Below are 15,666 nucleotides of genomic sequence, written 5' to 3' on the forward strand. Positions count from 1 at the left end.
GTTGGTTAGGCAACTACCTTTGGCTCAGGTCATGATCTTAAGGTCCTGGGATCGAGCCCCATGTCGGGCTCCCTGCTCACAGGGAGCCTGCTTCTCCCTCTCTTCCCTCCTATTTCTCTCTTTCGCTATCTTTCTCTCTCAAATAAATAAATAAATAAAATCTCTTAAAAAAAATGCTTCACTTTTAAAACCTCAGCATGCATCTCCTAAAAATGAGGACATTCTTCTATAAAAACACACGATTGTATCACACCAAAGAATATGAATGTTTCCTTATCATCATCTAATACCCAGGTTATGTTAAAATGTCCCCAGTTATCCCCCAAACTATCTTTTATAGCTACTTCTTTTTTGAATCTGGATTAAGGTTCATGAATTGTATTTGGTTCTTTTAAGATTTTATTTATTTGTTTGAGGGAGAGAAAGGAGGGGCAGAGGGAGAGAGAGAGAGAATCTCAAGCAGACTCTCCACTGAGCACAGATCCTGACTTGGGGCTTGATCTCAGGATCCTGAGATCATGACCTGAGCCGAAACCAAGAGTCAGACGTTCAACCAACTGAGCCACCCAGGCACCCCTTGGTTATTTTCTCAAGACTTTAATCTATAACAGTGCTCCTTCACTCTCTCCTTTTTCTTTTCCTTCCCTTTCCTTTCCTTTCCTTTCCTTCCCTTCCCTTCCCTTCCCTTCCCTTCCCTTTCCTTTCCTTTCCTTTCCTTCTGACAACTTTTTAAAGAAACTGAGCCAGTTGTCTTGTAGAGTGTTTCACATTTTGGATAGGTCTGAATTCCCTATGGCATCATGCAACTTGTTGCTCTGTCTCCCAAATGTCCTGTAAGCTGGAAGTTAAGTCTAAAGGCTAAATTACATTCAAGTTAAATACTTTTAGCAAGAATACTTCATAAGGGATGCTATGTACTTTATACCATATCCCTCAGGCTACATTTTTTATTCACTTTAATGTCACTTACCTGGTTTGTCTTCATTTATACTACTTTCTCATCACTTTTTTATTCTCAGATATGCATTTTGATCAAATATGTTCAACACTATGAGTCCTCCTTTAATAATATCCTAATCTTGGGCTGTCAGTTTAGAATTCTCCCCAGCTCCTGGGACAGAAGCAAAGAAAAATCAGGCTGATTATGATAAAGCTGCTGAGTTTCATGTGTTGGGGGTCTTGTCTCCTCTCCCGGGGCAGTGCTCTCCCTCCCAGCACCAGCAATGTACTACCGCTTCAGGATCTGCTCTCCCTGAGTCATGTTTTCTGTCTAGACATCTCCTTTCCCCTTCCGCTCTGTAAAATTAAAATTTCTGTCTTCTCACTATAACTTTAGGCAGGTTGTTCCTTTCTTATTCTAGTTAATCTGATGCACAGGCAATTGTGAAAATCAAGTAGTACAAAGTGCTATACAAGAGCAAATACTATCATTTAACACATGTTGATGGTTCAATGTAGCGTTCCCAAAATAGGTTTCTTCCATGGGATATTAATGGCTATTATGCAAAACAAAACAAAACAAAGAACCTCAACAACTTAAGAGGTCAAATGAATTTGGGAGATGCTGAGCCAAAGTTACACAGGTTTTAGGTTTATTTGTTTGTTTAACGTAGCCCTGTCCAAACATTTGACTGTAGAAACCCGCAGTCCCTAGAATTTTTCTTAGTGTTACTGTTCGACAAGAATCACTATCAGTCGGATACCTCTTACACCTTATATCTGTGTTTGCTCAGGAGCCTTGAGGAGAGAAGACCCTTTAAGGGTTGACTCTGTACGTGGGACTTTTATGCACCCTGGCAAGCTGATGAAGTAAACCACTTGGGATAGGTAATTTCTTTCAGGATCCCCAAATAAATTGCATAGGACAAATGGTTTCTAACTTTCATCACCACAGAAGCATCCAGAGCTACTGCTAAATGTTCTACTAATATCCCTTCTTTTGTTAAAATTTTTTTCTCATTATTCATGTTTTCCCTGTAATATGTAAAGCTTTTTGGAAACAGGCTCTTTCAGTTCCTGAATTTGTTAGAAGGAAATTAGTTATCCCCTAGGGAAAAAAAAAAAGTATAGGCACTGACTGAAAATCTGAGTAACACACAAGCAATATGCAAATTATATTTATATATATATAGGTACACAGTATTGTCAGAGGCCCGGTTTTGAACAGCGTTTTGAAGAAAAAGGGAGAATAGCAGACATGGTCATGGAGATAGACAAGTATTGGTAGCAGTAGGAAGAAAAGTTTTAGGTTGGAGAATACATTTCAGAGAAATGAGGGCTTAAGGACAAGTGTAGTGGACAACAGAGCAGCTTAGACTTGATATGAAAATTAAAGATCTACTGCAGGTACTAGAGTTCTTGCAAAGGAGAAAGGCAGAGGGAGCCCCACAGTCATTGCCAACCAATGATGGCATGGAGCTGGGTATCTTTCTTCGAGATATTTTCTTTCTGAAATTCTTTTCCCCTTGTTTTTGGGATAATACTCTCCTAGGCTTCTGTTCTAATTCTCTAGATGCTCTTCAGTCTTATTATTAATAAACAAGCAAAATAATTATACATAATTATAGCTAACAGCTATATGGGTTATTATGTACTAAGAATTGTGGCCAGCATTTTGTTATCTCCTTTAATGAAACCAACCCTGTGAGGTAGATATTCTTATCATCCCCATTAAAATGAGAAAACTAAAACCCAATAGTAAGTTGTCACAGAGATAGTAGATTGTGGAATTCAAGCATATGCACTTAATTACTATGCATGGAGCTTGTCACTAAAATTTTGGCATTTTTCAGACTTCTAGCCTTCATCCTTTTCTTCTCAAGGTCAATCTTTGTATTTACAATTTCTTTAACCTTTCCTTACAGATTTGTGTGCCTTATCGTGTTTTCATTCTTGATTTCTTTTTTAAAATATTATTATTTATTTTATTTTATTTATTTGTCAAAGAGAGGGAGAGAATGCACAGGCAGGAGTAGCTGCAGGCAGAGAGTGAAGCAGGCTTCCTGCTGAGGGACTCGATCCCAGGGCCTGGCATCATGAACCAAGACAAAGGCAGATGCTCAACCAACTGAGCCACCCAGGCGTCCCTCATTCATGCTGATTTCTTGATGTACTTTTAAGATGTTGCATTTCCAAGCTAGACTCATCTAAGTAGACCAGGAAGAAATACACAAAAGTGATGTTAGTATGCTTCTCATTGGATCCTGTCAGCTGGTGCACAATTTTGATTTGCCCCATTACTGATGGCACTTGACCACGTGATTAAGATGGTGTCTGCCAGACTCTCTCTGTTGTAAGATTACTCTAATTCCCTTTGTGATGAATAAAAACTTTATGGGAAGTTAATTTGAAGGTATGTAAAATATTCCAGTCTTTTTCAGATTTTCAATTTATGTTTATTTACATCTGTATGGTTTCCTATGCTATTCAGTGGGTTACAATACATTATCATTTTTAATTTTGAACCTCAATTTGTCAAAGATTAGGCCAGTGGGACAAGTCGGCCTGTGTCCTTTTGACATGCCCCATCAATTTGAGCATGTCCTCATTTTCTGGCACAACTAAAGGCTCCAGGCTCATCCTGTACTTCTCTTCTCCAGTCCTGAAATCAGCCATTTTGCCAAAAAGGAAAATGAGAATGGTATTGAGAAGCCAAGATCTGTACTCATTGTTTTGTTTTGTCACTACTCCCAGACTCTCTCAGTGTACAGAGTATATATGTACTTATACACCTATATAAATATTGATACCTCCATTATCAGTCTACTACCAAAAGGTTCATTCTAGTTTCTTTCCATTGTAACCCTCTCAACAGTAAGAAATTTGATTCCCATTTCCCTTACTTATTGGATCAATACTCTTGTACATAACCAATTTCCCACCACCGATATTGCCCCCTCCTCTGCTTGGCTGCCCTCTTCACCTACCCATGCTGAATTCCCAAGGCCAGATGGCCCCTCCAGCAAGGTGAGGAGGGCACTTATACCAATCCACTTCCCTGTGTGGACGCCCTTCTCACCCCAAGTCCAACATGACAGCTTTTGCTGCCTCCCCTTCCCTTACACACTGCTGTCCCCCTACACACAACCTCTACATTTAAAAAGGATTTTTTGAAAAAGGAGTGGGTGCATAATCAAGAAATGGAAAGTTTAGCTCCAGCTTAGATTTGCAAGTCTTCAGGCAAGTTACTCGCTTCCTCAATTATAAAAAAGAGGTTAGATCAGCGATTCTCTGCCTGGGGCTGGGTGATATGGGAGTTGTAGGGCTTTCCCCGATGTTAGAAATGCCTGCGAAATTCCGCTACAAACATCTCATTCAATAATCCTTAACATGCCTTCCAACTCGCATGATTCCAAGGCATTCTTTCTCTACTCAATATTTGTTAGATGTTTTTATTCTTATCAATCTTACCCTTCATTCAAAAATACTTATTAATGGCCTATTATGTGCCAACGACCGTATTATCCGGCTTTTGTAGGATTCCTTTTCCGACGTGTCACTGCCATTAAGAATTGTGTCCCTATCTTCCAAACTTGGAACTCGAAAGCATTCGCATCTAAGTCGTGTTATTGATGACACGCCAGGGTCCTCTCCAGTCCTTTCTGCACCAGCCACACTTCACCCTGGTCCCTCTCGGCTCGCAGACGTTAATGAATTCCTCTTGGGAACCGCCTCCTTCACCTATCAGCGGCTCCATCAACACTAATTCCCCAGCCAGTCGGTGGGAACTGAGGTGGGACGTTTTCGAAGTCTGAGTGACTCCCCAGCACACTCCTGCACCTCGGCAGGGCGCGCTGCTAACCCTCGGCTCCGGCCCACGGAGGTCGCGGGGCGGCTGCTAATTGCCTAAGGATTCTCCCCTCGTCGGGAGGTGGCCCTGGCCGGGCTCTAACTTCTCGGTTTCCCTCTCAGGACACAGACGCAGCGTGTGCCGCTCTTCACTGCGCAGGAACTTCCCCGGCCTCAGCTTTCTCTCAGAAACGCTGAAGCCGGCTCTTCGCACGCTCCCGCCGTCCTCCTTCTCTGGCTGCGTTCCCTGCGCCGCCGCGCGTGTCCTCAGGGAGCCTCTGCCTCCCTCTGCCTCCCCCGCCCCGCGTGCCCTTCAGCCGGTCCCTCCGCCCGGCCGACGCGAAAGGAGCGGGGAGCGCGCGCCGGCGGCGGGGCGACGTGCGCGAGACGCACGGCCCCGCGCGGAGCGCCGGAAGGAGCCGGGCCGGAGCCTCGCGCGTCGTGCGCGCGCCGCCGCCCGCCCCCCGGCCCCGGCTGCGACCTCGCGCGCGCGCACTGAGGCGCCGCCGCCGCCGCCGCCGCCGCCGCCGCCGCGGCTGCCTGCTCCGGCTGCTGCAGGAGGCGGCGCTGGCTGGAGGCTGCGCTCGCTCCAGTCGGCGAGCGGAGCAGCGAGCGAGCGTGTGTGTGTTTTTTAAAGATGGCCGGAGCGGCGGCGGCGGTGGCCGCGGGAGCAGCAGCTGGAGCCGCCGCGGCAGCCGTGTCGGTGGCGGCTCCGGGCCGGGCTTCGGCGCCCCCGCCGCCCCCTCCGGTGTACTGTGTGTGCCGGCAGCCGTACGACGTGAACCGCTTCATGATCGAGTGCGATATCTGCAAGGACTGGTTCCACGGCAGGTAAATAAACCCCCTCCAGCCCCGCCGCCGCCGGCCACGGGCCAACCGCTGCCGCCGCGCGGCCGCCCGCGCCCCCTCCGCCCGGCCGCCGCGCCGCGCTCAGCCGCCGAGGGGCCCCGGCGCGGAGCCCCCGGCCCGGGCAGCGGGCGTGCGGGGCCCAGGCTCGCCGGGCGCCGGGCGGGCAGAGGGGGGCTGGTGGGATCGCCCGGCCAGGAGAAGAGTCGCCACAACAAACGGGAACAAGGGGGACGGCCGAGAAGTTGGCGGGGAGACCGGGGCGAGGGGACGCGGCCGGGGCAGGCGCCGGCAGAGGCGGCGGGCGGAGCGCCGGCCCGCCGCCCTCGCCGCGCCCACCCGGCCGCCGCCCGCCCGGCCGGGGCTCCGGGCCGGAGTCGCCGCCCGGCCGGCCGCCCTCCCCGGCCGGCCGCAGCGTCTTCCTTCCGGGCGGCGACCGGCTCGCCCCAGCTCCGGGTGTCCAGAAATTGCCCTCTTCCCCCCCCGTCGTCCCCGTCGCGCCCCCTTCCCCGGTCTTTATCAAACTTCCTCGGCCGCGGGGCACTGGGACGGGGGCGTCGGCAGCGCCAGCCCGGCGGGGCTCCGAGGAGTAAACAGAGCAACAGATGAGGCACTCTCGGGGACTTAAAAAGATGCCAGTCGGAAGTTTGAGGCGGGGGGTCCCGGGCGGGCCGGCAGGTCGGTTCGGACCGTGTCCCCCACCCACCACCCCGGCACACCGTGTCCTGGCGGGGGTGGAGCGGTGGCGTGGGCAGCGGGGCCCGGGGGAGGGGGACAGCCTCGGGTCCCCAAGCCCCCGCGTCGCCCCCGCGCCGCGGCTCAAACTTTACAAAGAGTGAAATTTCCCGTCGCCCGAGGGGCCGGCGACACCCGAACTGCCGGGGGCTCGCAGCCGGGGCCCTGGTGCGGGCGAACTTTCGCCGGCCGGTGGGCACTTTGGGTCGGGTGGCGGGGGCGGCGAGCGTCGCCCTCTGCCTCCGCAGCCGCTTGCGTTTCGGGTTTGACGTTTGTGAGAGCTCGGGCCGCCTCCGCCGCCAAGCCGTCGACTCGTGTGTTTTGTAATCAAAGTGTGAGGCTAATAAAGGGCGGCGCCACAGCCTCTTGACTCCGGCGTGGGAGGGATTCGCAGGCATTTAAACAAAGAAACTAGTTGGGGTTGGGCTCCCAAAGTCCTTATTTGGGTGTTGTGGCAAAGCCTGCGGTCACCTTTAGGTGAAGCAGGTTACGCGAGCACCGTTTGGTGTTGTATCTTGACGAGAGTACGCTCACGGCTAATAGCAGATATGGTGACTGTGATTGTAGGAAGTGTCCTTTGATTGACAGCAGGACATTTAAATACAGCCTCCGCTCCCCCTCCCCAATTTTACAGAAACACTACACGACCAGGCCAGATGTCTTAGTCTCCCTCTACTGGCCCTGGGAGATAAAATCACTTACGTTACAGCGTTCTTTCCAGCGTTTAGTGCTAGGTACATTTAGTTTTACTTCATCTTCAAGTAGATTTATTTAATCAGGTTGCACAATCCCGACAGCAACAACAGTGAAAAAGAAAACCCTATAAGTACCACTGTACAAGAGAGACAGAGTCTTAATTTTGTGTATCAGGTAATCGTTCACAGTCTCGTCTATGTTCGGGAAATATTATGACAACTTTGCCACACGTAATTAAGAATATATTATCTAAAATTCTTTTTTTGTTACTCCAAATAGGTTTTTCCCCCCTGTATTTTGATTACATGAGAAACTGAAATGTGAACATACCACATCTTGCCAGTTCTATTTCTATATCCTCTGTTCCCATAATATACCCTAGGCAACCAGAGTAGATTATCCAAAAATCTAGGTTACATATAGGATAAAACCAGAATCCCTGGTGATTATGTAAATACTTACTTTTTTCAAAGAACTGTTTTAGCTGCATAAGAAACTTGTTTTATTGTGCAATGTTAATAAATTTTAGACTAGAATTTTATTTACCTTAATTTAGGTAATTTTACACTATAACCATGAAAAACTGCAGGTAGTTTATGGAAAACTTTGTAATACATTTAAGTATAAACCTGAAAACAGAAGAAGTTTGAAGGGAAAATAAAGAGGGCATATATGAAGAAGGGAGAGTGAGGCCAAAACAAGTCTGTTCTACATAAATTTGTGTGACTTCATATCTGTGCAGGTGACTCTGAAATATGTGGTTTTTTTGACCAGCAGTGCTTGACAATTTAATGTGGTTCAGATGTCAAGAATTAGAAAATTTAGTAATAATGCCCTGTCATTGCAAAAGCAGTATCTTCTTATCAGGTTTCTTAATGAAGTATGAGTAATTTGGATAATGTTAGAGAAAATAACATTTATTGTACTATGACGTGAGTGATTGTTTAACAGATTGAACACATCAAAATGTTCCTCATATATTAATTATTAAACAAATATAATTTGCTTAAGTGAGAATTGGCCCCTAAAGTACTAAGGTATAGTTTTAATCTCCATGCTCCACTTTCCTTTGGTTTCCAGGGGTGGTCCATCTGCAGGGAAGGAAGGGGGGAGTAGGAGTGCTGTTACAGAGAATTACCATTGCCAGGATAATTTCTTGATGATTTTATTACTTCAAGTAGAAGAATTTTTTAAACTCGAGTCAGTGAATTTTGGCATAAATATGAGTTTACTCTGCCTGAAGTTTCTGACATCTGGAAATCTGGAAAGTTTTTGCCCTCGTTCAACCTGACAGGGAAGGAGAGGCCCTTCCTTGATGCTTTTCAGCCAGGCGGCGGAGTGAACGGGACCAGCTTCCTCCAGGTTTGAGGCTGTTGAACTCCTGCGTCTTTGATGTTCAGGAATTCCTATCCCTCAGTCTGCCTAAGGCTTTTTTCTAAGTGGGAGGGGAGAAGAACACTTGCCAAGGTACAATGTGTAATTGATATCCTGAGGACAGTGAGCTGAGAAATTAACAGGATTTTCCTGGGAAGGTTCCTTCCAACCTAGACAAGGAGTTCTTCCTCTCTGGGCCCTTGGTGGAAGTAAGACAATGGAGATATTTCCTGATAATATCCCACCCCTAATCTCTAGGCTGGAGGTTTTTCCTTAGTACTCTTAATATCATCCTATACAAAACTGCATCACTGCCCTAATTAAATTGTGTTATAACGTCTTCTGTCTCCTCATTTGAATGTAAAAACCTTTGTTTACTAGTCTTTTTAGTCACGTATTCTCTTTGATTGACAAAATTAATATAGAAAAAATGGAAGTACAGAAAAGTATTAAGAATATGAAAGTACTCATGTCTTCCAGGAATTACCACTACTTTAACATTTAAGGTATATGCATATATTTAAAAAAACTGGAATTCATTTTGTGCATTCCACTGTGAACCTAACTTCTTTTATTAACATATACTTTCTCCTGTGTCTTTAATGTTCTTTGAAAACATTTTCATTGGCTGCATAATGCTTAATTTCACCCAAGTACAGTATATTATAAAGATCATTCACCTTTTGTTAGTTGTTTTTACCTTCTTTACTATTAACTTCTTGTAATTCCTAGTGATGGATGGTTGACATCCTTATAAACCATTGTGAGCATCTCTAATATTTCTTTAGAATAAGTCACATGAATTAATACATGTAAAACACTTAGAAGATCTGGCACTTGTAGGTACTCAGTAAGAAATTTCCTTGAAGTAGAATTATTGGTCTCAGGGCAGAGATATTTTCAAGCTTATGGTGCCTGTTGCCAGACTGTCTTCCGGAAAGGTTATTCCACTTCATACTCTCACCAGCAGTGCCCACTTCTAGTTCCCTGCATCATCGCCAATCTAAGGTATTAGTAAACTCTCCCCCCAAAAACCAAGCAAACACTTTGCAGTCTGCAGATAATGAATATTTCCACCAAAAGACATACCCAGGATTGTTCACAGTAGTGCTATTCATATCATCCTCAAAGTGGAACAACATAAATGTCATCAGTAGTAGATTGGATAAATTATGGTATATTCATAAGATAGAATGCTACCCAGTTATTAAACAAAGAGTACATGACTGATACATGCAGCAACATGGGCAGATGTCACAGATACAAGGTTGGATAAAAGAAGCCAGCCACAACAGCGGATACTGTTTGAGTCTACTTATACTCAAGTTCAGGTACAGGCCTAATTGGGTGAGAGAAGTCAGACTGGTGCTTACCTCTGCGGGGGTATTTACCAAGAGGAGGCCCAGTCAAGGGAGCTTCTGAAGCTCAGGAAACGTTCTAAATCTTGATCTTGGGTGGTGGTTACATAGTGTACGCAGATGTAAAAATTCACTGAGATGGATGTGCGCTGGAGATTTTTAAAAACTATTGTAATGGCTGAAGTGTACTTCAGAGTTTAAAAAATTAATAATTTGCCAGTTTGGTAGCTGGCATGTGGTATTTTGTGATTTCGTTTCTTGTCCCTGTCTTTAATGGGACAATGCTTCTTGTGTTTTATTGTTAAGTGTGATCTTGGCTTCCGCCCAGAGTTTGCAGTGTGTGTGTGGCGCTGTTCTTGGTGCTAGGAATAGAGCAGTGAACACAACAGTTCTTGCTCTCTTGTAACTTACATTCTAGTGGGGGAAGATAGATAAATATATATGACAAAAGAAAAGGAAATTGAGTTAGGAGAAAAGTAAGGCCTGGGGATAGTATAAGGCCACTTTTACATGGTGAGATTATGGAAGGCCTTGAGAAGGAGACGTTTGAACACAAGATACTCTGGATTTTACTCAGAGCAAATGGTGTATTTTGAGTAGAGGAGTAAAGACTTTGACTTAACCTTTACAAGGTTTGCTCTGGCTGCTACGTGGAGAATGGACTGGAGGGAGGTAAAGATGACAGGCTGACCAGGAAGAAGGCTATTGTAATCATCCAGATGAGAGATGATTTTAAAAGTTGGAGTCAGTTTTGTTAATTTTCAAATGCATGTTAATTTTTATTCCTGAAGCTTGAATGAGTGAAGAGCTTCATTTATGAGAATAGAAATATTTATCTAGAGTAGTGCTTTTGGGTAGCAGTTTCTCAGGGACTCACTGTGGAGTCCTGGAATTCACACAGACACTTATTGAATGCTTTATACCAAGTGCGAGGAGGCACTGTTCTGACTGTGTTAGATGTATTAATTAGTTCATCTATTTATCAACTTCTGTTTCTTAACTTTGCTGGATAAGTGTTATTATTATTCCTATTTTACAGATGGGATCTGAGGGTTAGAGAGGTCATTAACTCGCCCAAGGTCACAAAACTATAAGGTCATAGAGCTAGCTGATCTGAATTCAGGTGGGTTGACTCCTGAGCTCACTCTCTTGACCAATAAGTAGATGGTACTGGGTTTCTTCCTCCTTGTCTGTCTTTATCCTGGGGTGTAAGGGGGCATAGGCGGAACAGATGCCACAGGGTCCCAGAGAGATACATCTAGAACCATGTACCTTTGTTTTTGCTCTTTATTAAATTACCGTCTTTAGGGTGAATATGTTAAAAACGATCATAACTGCTTTGGGAACAGTTTATAAAATATTTATTTGAGAAGTTTTATAATTTAACTCTGTTTTCATCTTTGTTATAATGGATTTCTTATTGGAGTGTGTTTTTATTTTGTAAATGAGGAATAAAAATTATTTTTAAAATTGATTTTGTATGCTTTTCCCTGTAATGATAAAGTTACTTTCAGTGTTATGACATAAACTTACTAGGTGAACATTTATCTTCCTATAAGAGAACAAACAGAGAACTTCTCAATATCTTTTTTAAATTACAGTTTATCATAAAAAAATATATGAGCATTCTTTTCATGTGTTTCACTTATAAAAGTGGATATATATACTCGATCTTGCTATTTGAACAAAATCTGTTTTGTTGTGGGAGTCTCATCTCAGGCTGCTTGGAGGCTGCTTGGTGACGTATAGTCCTCTCATCAAGCTTTTTTTTTTTTTTTTTTTTAAACTCTTAAGTTTGGGGCAGATTTCTCCTTGGTATGCTCTCATATGCTGTGTTCTTATGTATGAAATTGAATTTGCTGAATATCCAGGGGGGAGAATGCCTTTATTTTTGATAATCTGAAGTGGGGGCTCAAGAATAATGAAACAGGTATAGAGGAATTTGATTATGAAGCAAACTTTGGTTGGTTTGAGCAATTCAAACTCCACGATAATGTGCACAGCTTTTGAACAGTTGGACAGTGTTGATCTTGCAGCTGCTACCAAGTTTCTGATTCTTTTTGGAAGTGACATTTTATTAATATAGTGCTTGTTTACTTTTCCACTAATATTAACACTATAATTTTTGCCATTAATTATAGTGTGATTTAATGGTAACCTGGATGATTTTAGTATGTGTTTCTGTGAGCCCTGGTTCTTTTTTTTTTTTTTCATGTTGTATATGCAGATTTATTTTACTCTCTTAAAGTTTACATAATATTCCATGGCATGCTATAACAAAATGATTTCATTATATCCTTATGAAGCATTTTTTCCATTTTTTTTGACTTACAGTGAATAATAAAAAAAAAATCTTCATACATATAACTTTGCCTACATTGATTTTGTACCTAGTAAATATTCTCCTACTTACTCATTTTTTAAAAATTTCATTCTCTAATTCTCTTAAATTTGGGTAGATGCTAATGTTGTTAGCAATTAATAACTTTTTTTTCTTTCTAGTACTTATACTTTTAATTCTAAATTTAATTCATTAGAAAAATTATATAAAGTAAATTTGGGAACAAATGTCTTTGTAATGATAATAATTTTAATAGAAATGCCCTTAGGAATGAATCATTCTGTGTATTTGCTGTAGATTTCTAATAAATGATATTTATTTATTTATTTATTTTATTATAATAATATTTTTTTATTATATTATGTTAGTCACCATACAGTACATCCCTGGTTTTTGATGTAAAGTTTGATGATTCATTAGTTGCGTATAACACCCAGTGCACCATGCAATACGTGCCCTCCTTACTACCCATCACCAGCCTATCCCATTCCCCCACCTCCCTCCCCTCTGAAGCCCTCAGTTTGTTTCTCAGAGTCCATAGTCTCTCATGCTTCATTCCCCCTTCTGATTACCCCCCCTTTCTTTATCCCTTTCTTCCCCTACCGATCTTCCTAGTTCTTATGTTCCATAGATGAGAGAAACCATATGATAACTGTCTTTCTCTGCTTGACTTATTTCACTTAGCATTATCTCCTCCAGTGCTGTCCATGTTGCAGCAAATGTTGAGAAATCGTTCTTTCTGATGGCTGAGTAATATTCCATTGTATATATGGACCACATCTTCTTAATCCAGTCATCTGTTGAAGGGCATCTCGGTTCCTTCCACGATTTAGCTATTGTGGAGCTCTGGTTCTTTTACTGAAGAATGGTTTTTAGAAACCAAGGCCTGGCACTAGGGGCTTCATTGCTGTAGGCCTTCTCGGGGGACAGAGCTAGGAAATTTATTATGCACACACATCTTTGTTTTTGTTCTGTCTGTTTTAAAACCTGTGAGTTTTCAAAATGATAACTTTGATTCTAATCCAATACTACCCGGTTCCTTACTTGTAACTTTTTTGTCCAGCAGTGAGAAATCCCGCTCTCGTTATCTACAATATAGTTATGTTTTGTTCCATCTTCGTGTATACATAAAGTAGTTCTAGATTTGCTAACCCATACCCTTGTAATAAATTTACTGACTAAATTACAGTATTTGTTTATCAGTTTTTTTGTTCTCGGCTTTATATCTATAATATCTTTCACCTTACAATATCTAATATATATCTATAATATCTGGCCTATAATTTCCAGTTATCTATAACATCTAGTCAGCCCCTGTTTTCCACACTTAACTTAGGTTCTGTTCTTTTCTCCCCCAGTTCAGTGTGTTATGTCATTTGTTTGTAATACAGTTGGGTTTGTTACTGTTTGTGTTGCATTTTGGATTCCTCCCATGTCCTGGTTGGTTTTAATTATTGGTTTGTATTTTGAGTATGTAAAATAATACAGGGTTCTAAGAAGTTAGAGTCATATGAAAAGGTATACTCAGAACTGTCACACTCTCTTCATCTCTTGAATGCTTTTCCATCCCTTTTCCACCCACCTCTCTTTAGTTTCTGGTTTATCTGGTGTGGAGTTTATTTATTTATTTATTTATTTATTTATTTATTTTTATTTATTTATTTATTTTTTTAATAATGATTTTTTATTATATTATGTTAGTCACCATACAGTACATCCCTGGTTTTCGATGTAAGGCTCGATGATTCATTAGTTGTGTATAACACCCAGTGCTATCTGGTGTGGAGTTTTTGTTTCTTTTCCCACAAATGGGCAGATATTATAATGTGTATTTTCTTATATCTACTTCCTTTACATAAAGGGTAGCTTATGATAAATACTCTCCTTTGCTTTTTTCCCCACTTAATAATATATACTGGAAATCATTCTATGTCAGCTCATAGAACTCTTCCTTGTTCTTTTTAATAGCTGTATAGTACTCCGTCATGTGGATGTTCCCTGTTTTATTCATCCATTCTCTTGTGTATGGGCGTTTAGGTTGTTTATAATATTTTGCAATTACAGATAGTGACAAAAAAACATAACTTTCATATTGTTGGAGGTTTATTCAGGGTAGATTACTAGAAGTGGGATTACTTGGTCAAAAGATACGTGCATATGTTTTGTTAAGATTACCATATTTCCCTCCAGAATAGTTGGGCCAGTTTGCATTTCCACCAACAGTGTATGAACATGCGTTTTCCCCCACATTCTTGTTATGAGACTGTGTTTTCAAATTTGTTAGTCTTTGCCAATCTAGTAGGTGAAAAATGGTATGTATGTTTTAATCTGCATTTTCTAATTACAAATGAGTTTAAACAACATTTCATGTATTTGAAAGCCATTTTCTTTTTTAAAAAAATTATCTGTTTATAGCTTTTTCTGGCTCTTTTTTTACAGAGCTTTGTTGGAGCTCTTTACATTAGGGCTGTTAGGCCTTTGTGACATACATAAATATTCTTTGCAAGTTTGTAGTTTTTTTTTTTCGTTTTGTCTATGGTGTTGTGTTTTTTTTTTGTTTTTTGGGTTTTTTTTTTGCCATGCAAATTAAAAAAAATATGCAGTCCTATTTATCAGTCTTTTATTGGCTTTGGGTTTTGAGTCATGATTAGCAAGCTTTTCTCTACTCCAAGGTTGAAGAGGATTTTTACCTGTGTTTTCTTTTAGAACTTGTATACTTCTGGGGTTTTTTGCTTGTTTGTTTTTTGGGTTTTGTTTTTGTTTTTGTTTTTTTTACATTTAGATCCCTAGTCCATTTGGAATTTATTCTTGTATATGGTAAAAAATAGGGATGTAATTTTATTTTTTTCTAAATAAATTTTCCCAACTGTCCCAGCACTATTTATTAAAAAGCTTATATTAGGGGCACCTGGGTGGCTCAGCTAGTTGAGCTTCCAACTCTTGGTTTTGGCTTAGGTCATAATCTCAGGGTCCTGGGATGGAGCCTGGCCTCAGGCTCCATGCTCAGGGCGAAGTCTGGGATTCTCTTTCTCCTCACCCTCCCCCTGCTCCTGTGCACCTGCTCTTCTCTCCCACTCTCTCTCTCAAATAAATAAATAAATCTTTTTTTTTTTTTTTTGAAGATTTTATGTATTTGACAGAGCGCACAAGCAGGGGGAGCGGCAGGCAGAGGGAGAAGCAGGCTCCCCGCTGAGCAGGGAGCCCAATGGGAGACTTGATCCCAGAACCCTGGGATCATGACCAGAGCCAAAGGCAGCGGTTAACCAACTGAGCCACCCAGGCGTCCCTAAATAAATAAATCTTAAAAAAAAAAAAAAGCTCACCTTCGTTCCAGTAATTTGACATGCCATCTTTGTCATATGCTGAAATTCTCTTTCTGGATCAGTTTCTGCACTTTCTGTTTCTTTTCCACTGATCTGTTTATCTACTCTTGTACCACTACCACACTTTTAATTATGGAGACTCTTACTGTATGTTTTTAAGTCTGGTAACACTAATCTCAATCTTGTAGTTAGTTATTTACAGTGT

At 42.1% G+C, this 15,666-nt stretch overlaps 1 protein-coding gene across 2 annotated transcripts in view; it reads left to right on the forward strand.

Moving 5' to 3' along the window:
• Window positions 1-5,351: 5,351 nt before the first annotated feature.
• Window positions 5,352-15,666, forward strand: part of KDM7A (lysine demethylase 7A) — an 84,277-nt gene continuing 73,962 nt past the window's right edge. Inside the window, exon 1 of one of the 2 annotated variants that reach the window (XM_040643941.1) lies at window positions 5,352-5,619. In XM_040643941.1, the coding sequence (XP_040499875.1) occupies window positions 5,426-5,619 (194 nt within the window). In that variant the 5' untranslated portion in view covers window positions 5,352-5,425. The remainder of the gene's footprint in view (window positions 5,620-15,666) is intronic. The other variant, XM_040643942.1, reaches the window with a different exon arrangement.

Source organism: Ursus maritimus, unplaced genomic scaffold, assembly GCF_017311325.1.
Source record: "Ursus maritimus isolate PB19 unplaced genomic scaffold, ASM1731132v1 scaffold_3, whole genome shotgun sequence".
Classification (NCBI taxonomy): Eukaryota; Metazoa; Chordata; class Mammalia; order Carnivora; family Ursidae; genus Ursus; species Ursus maritimus.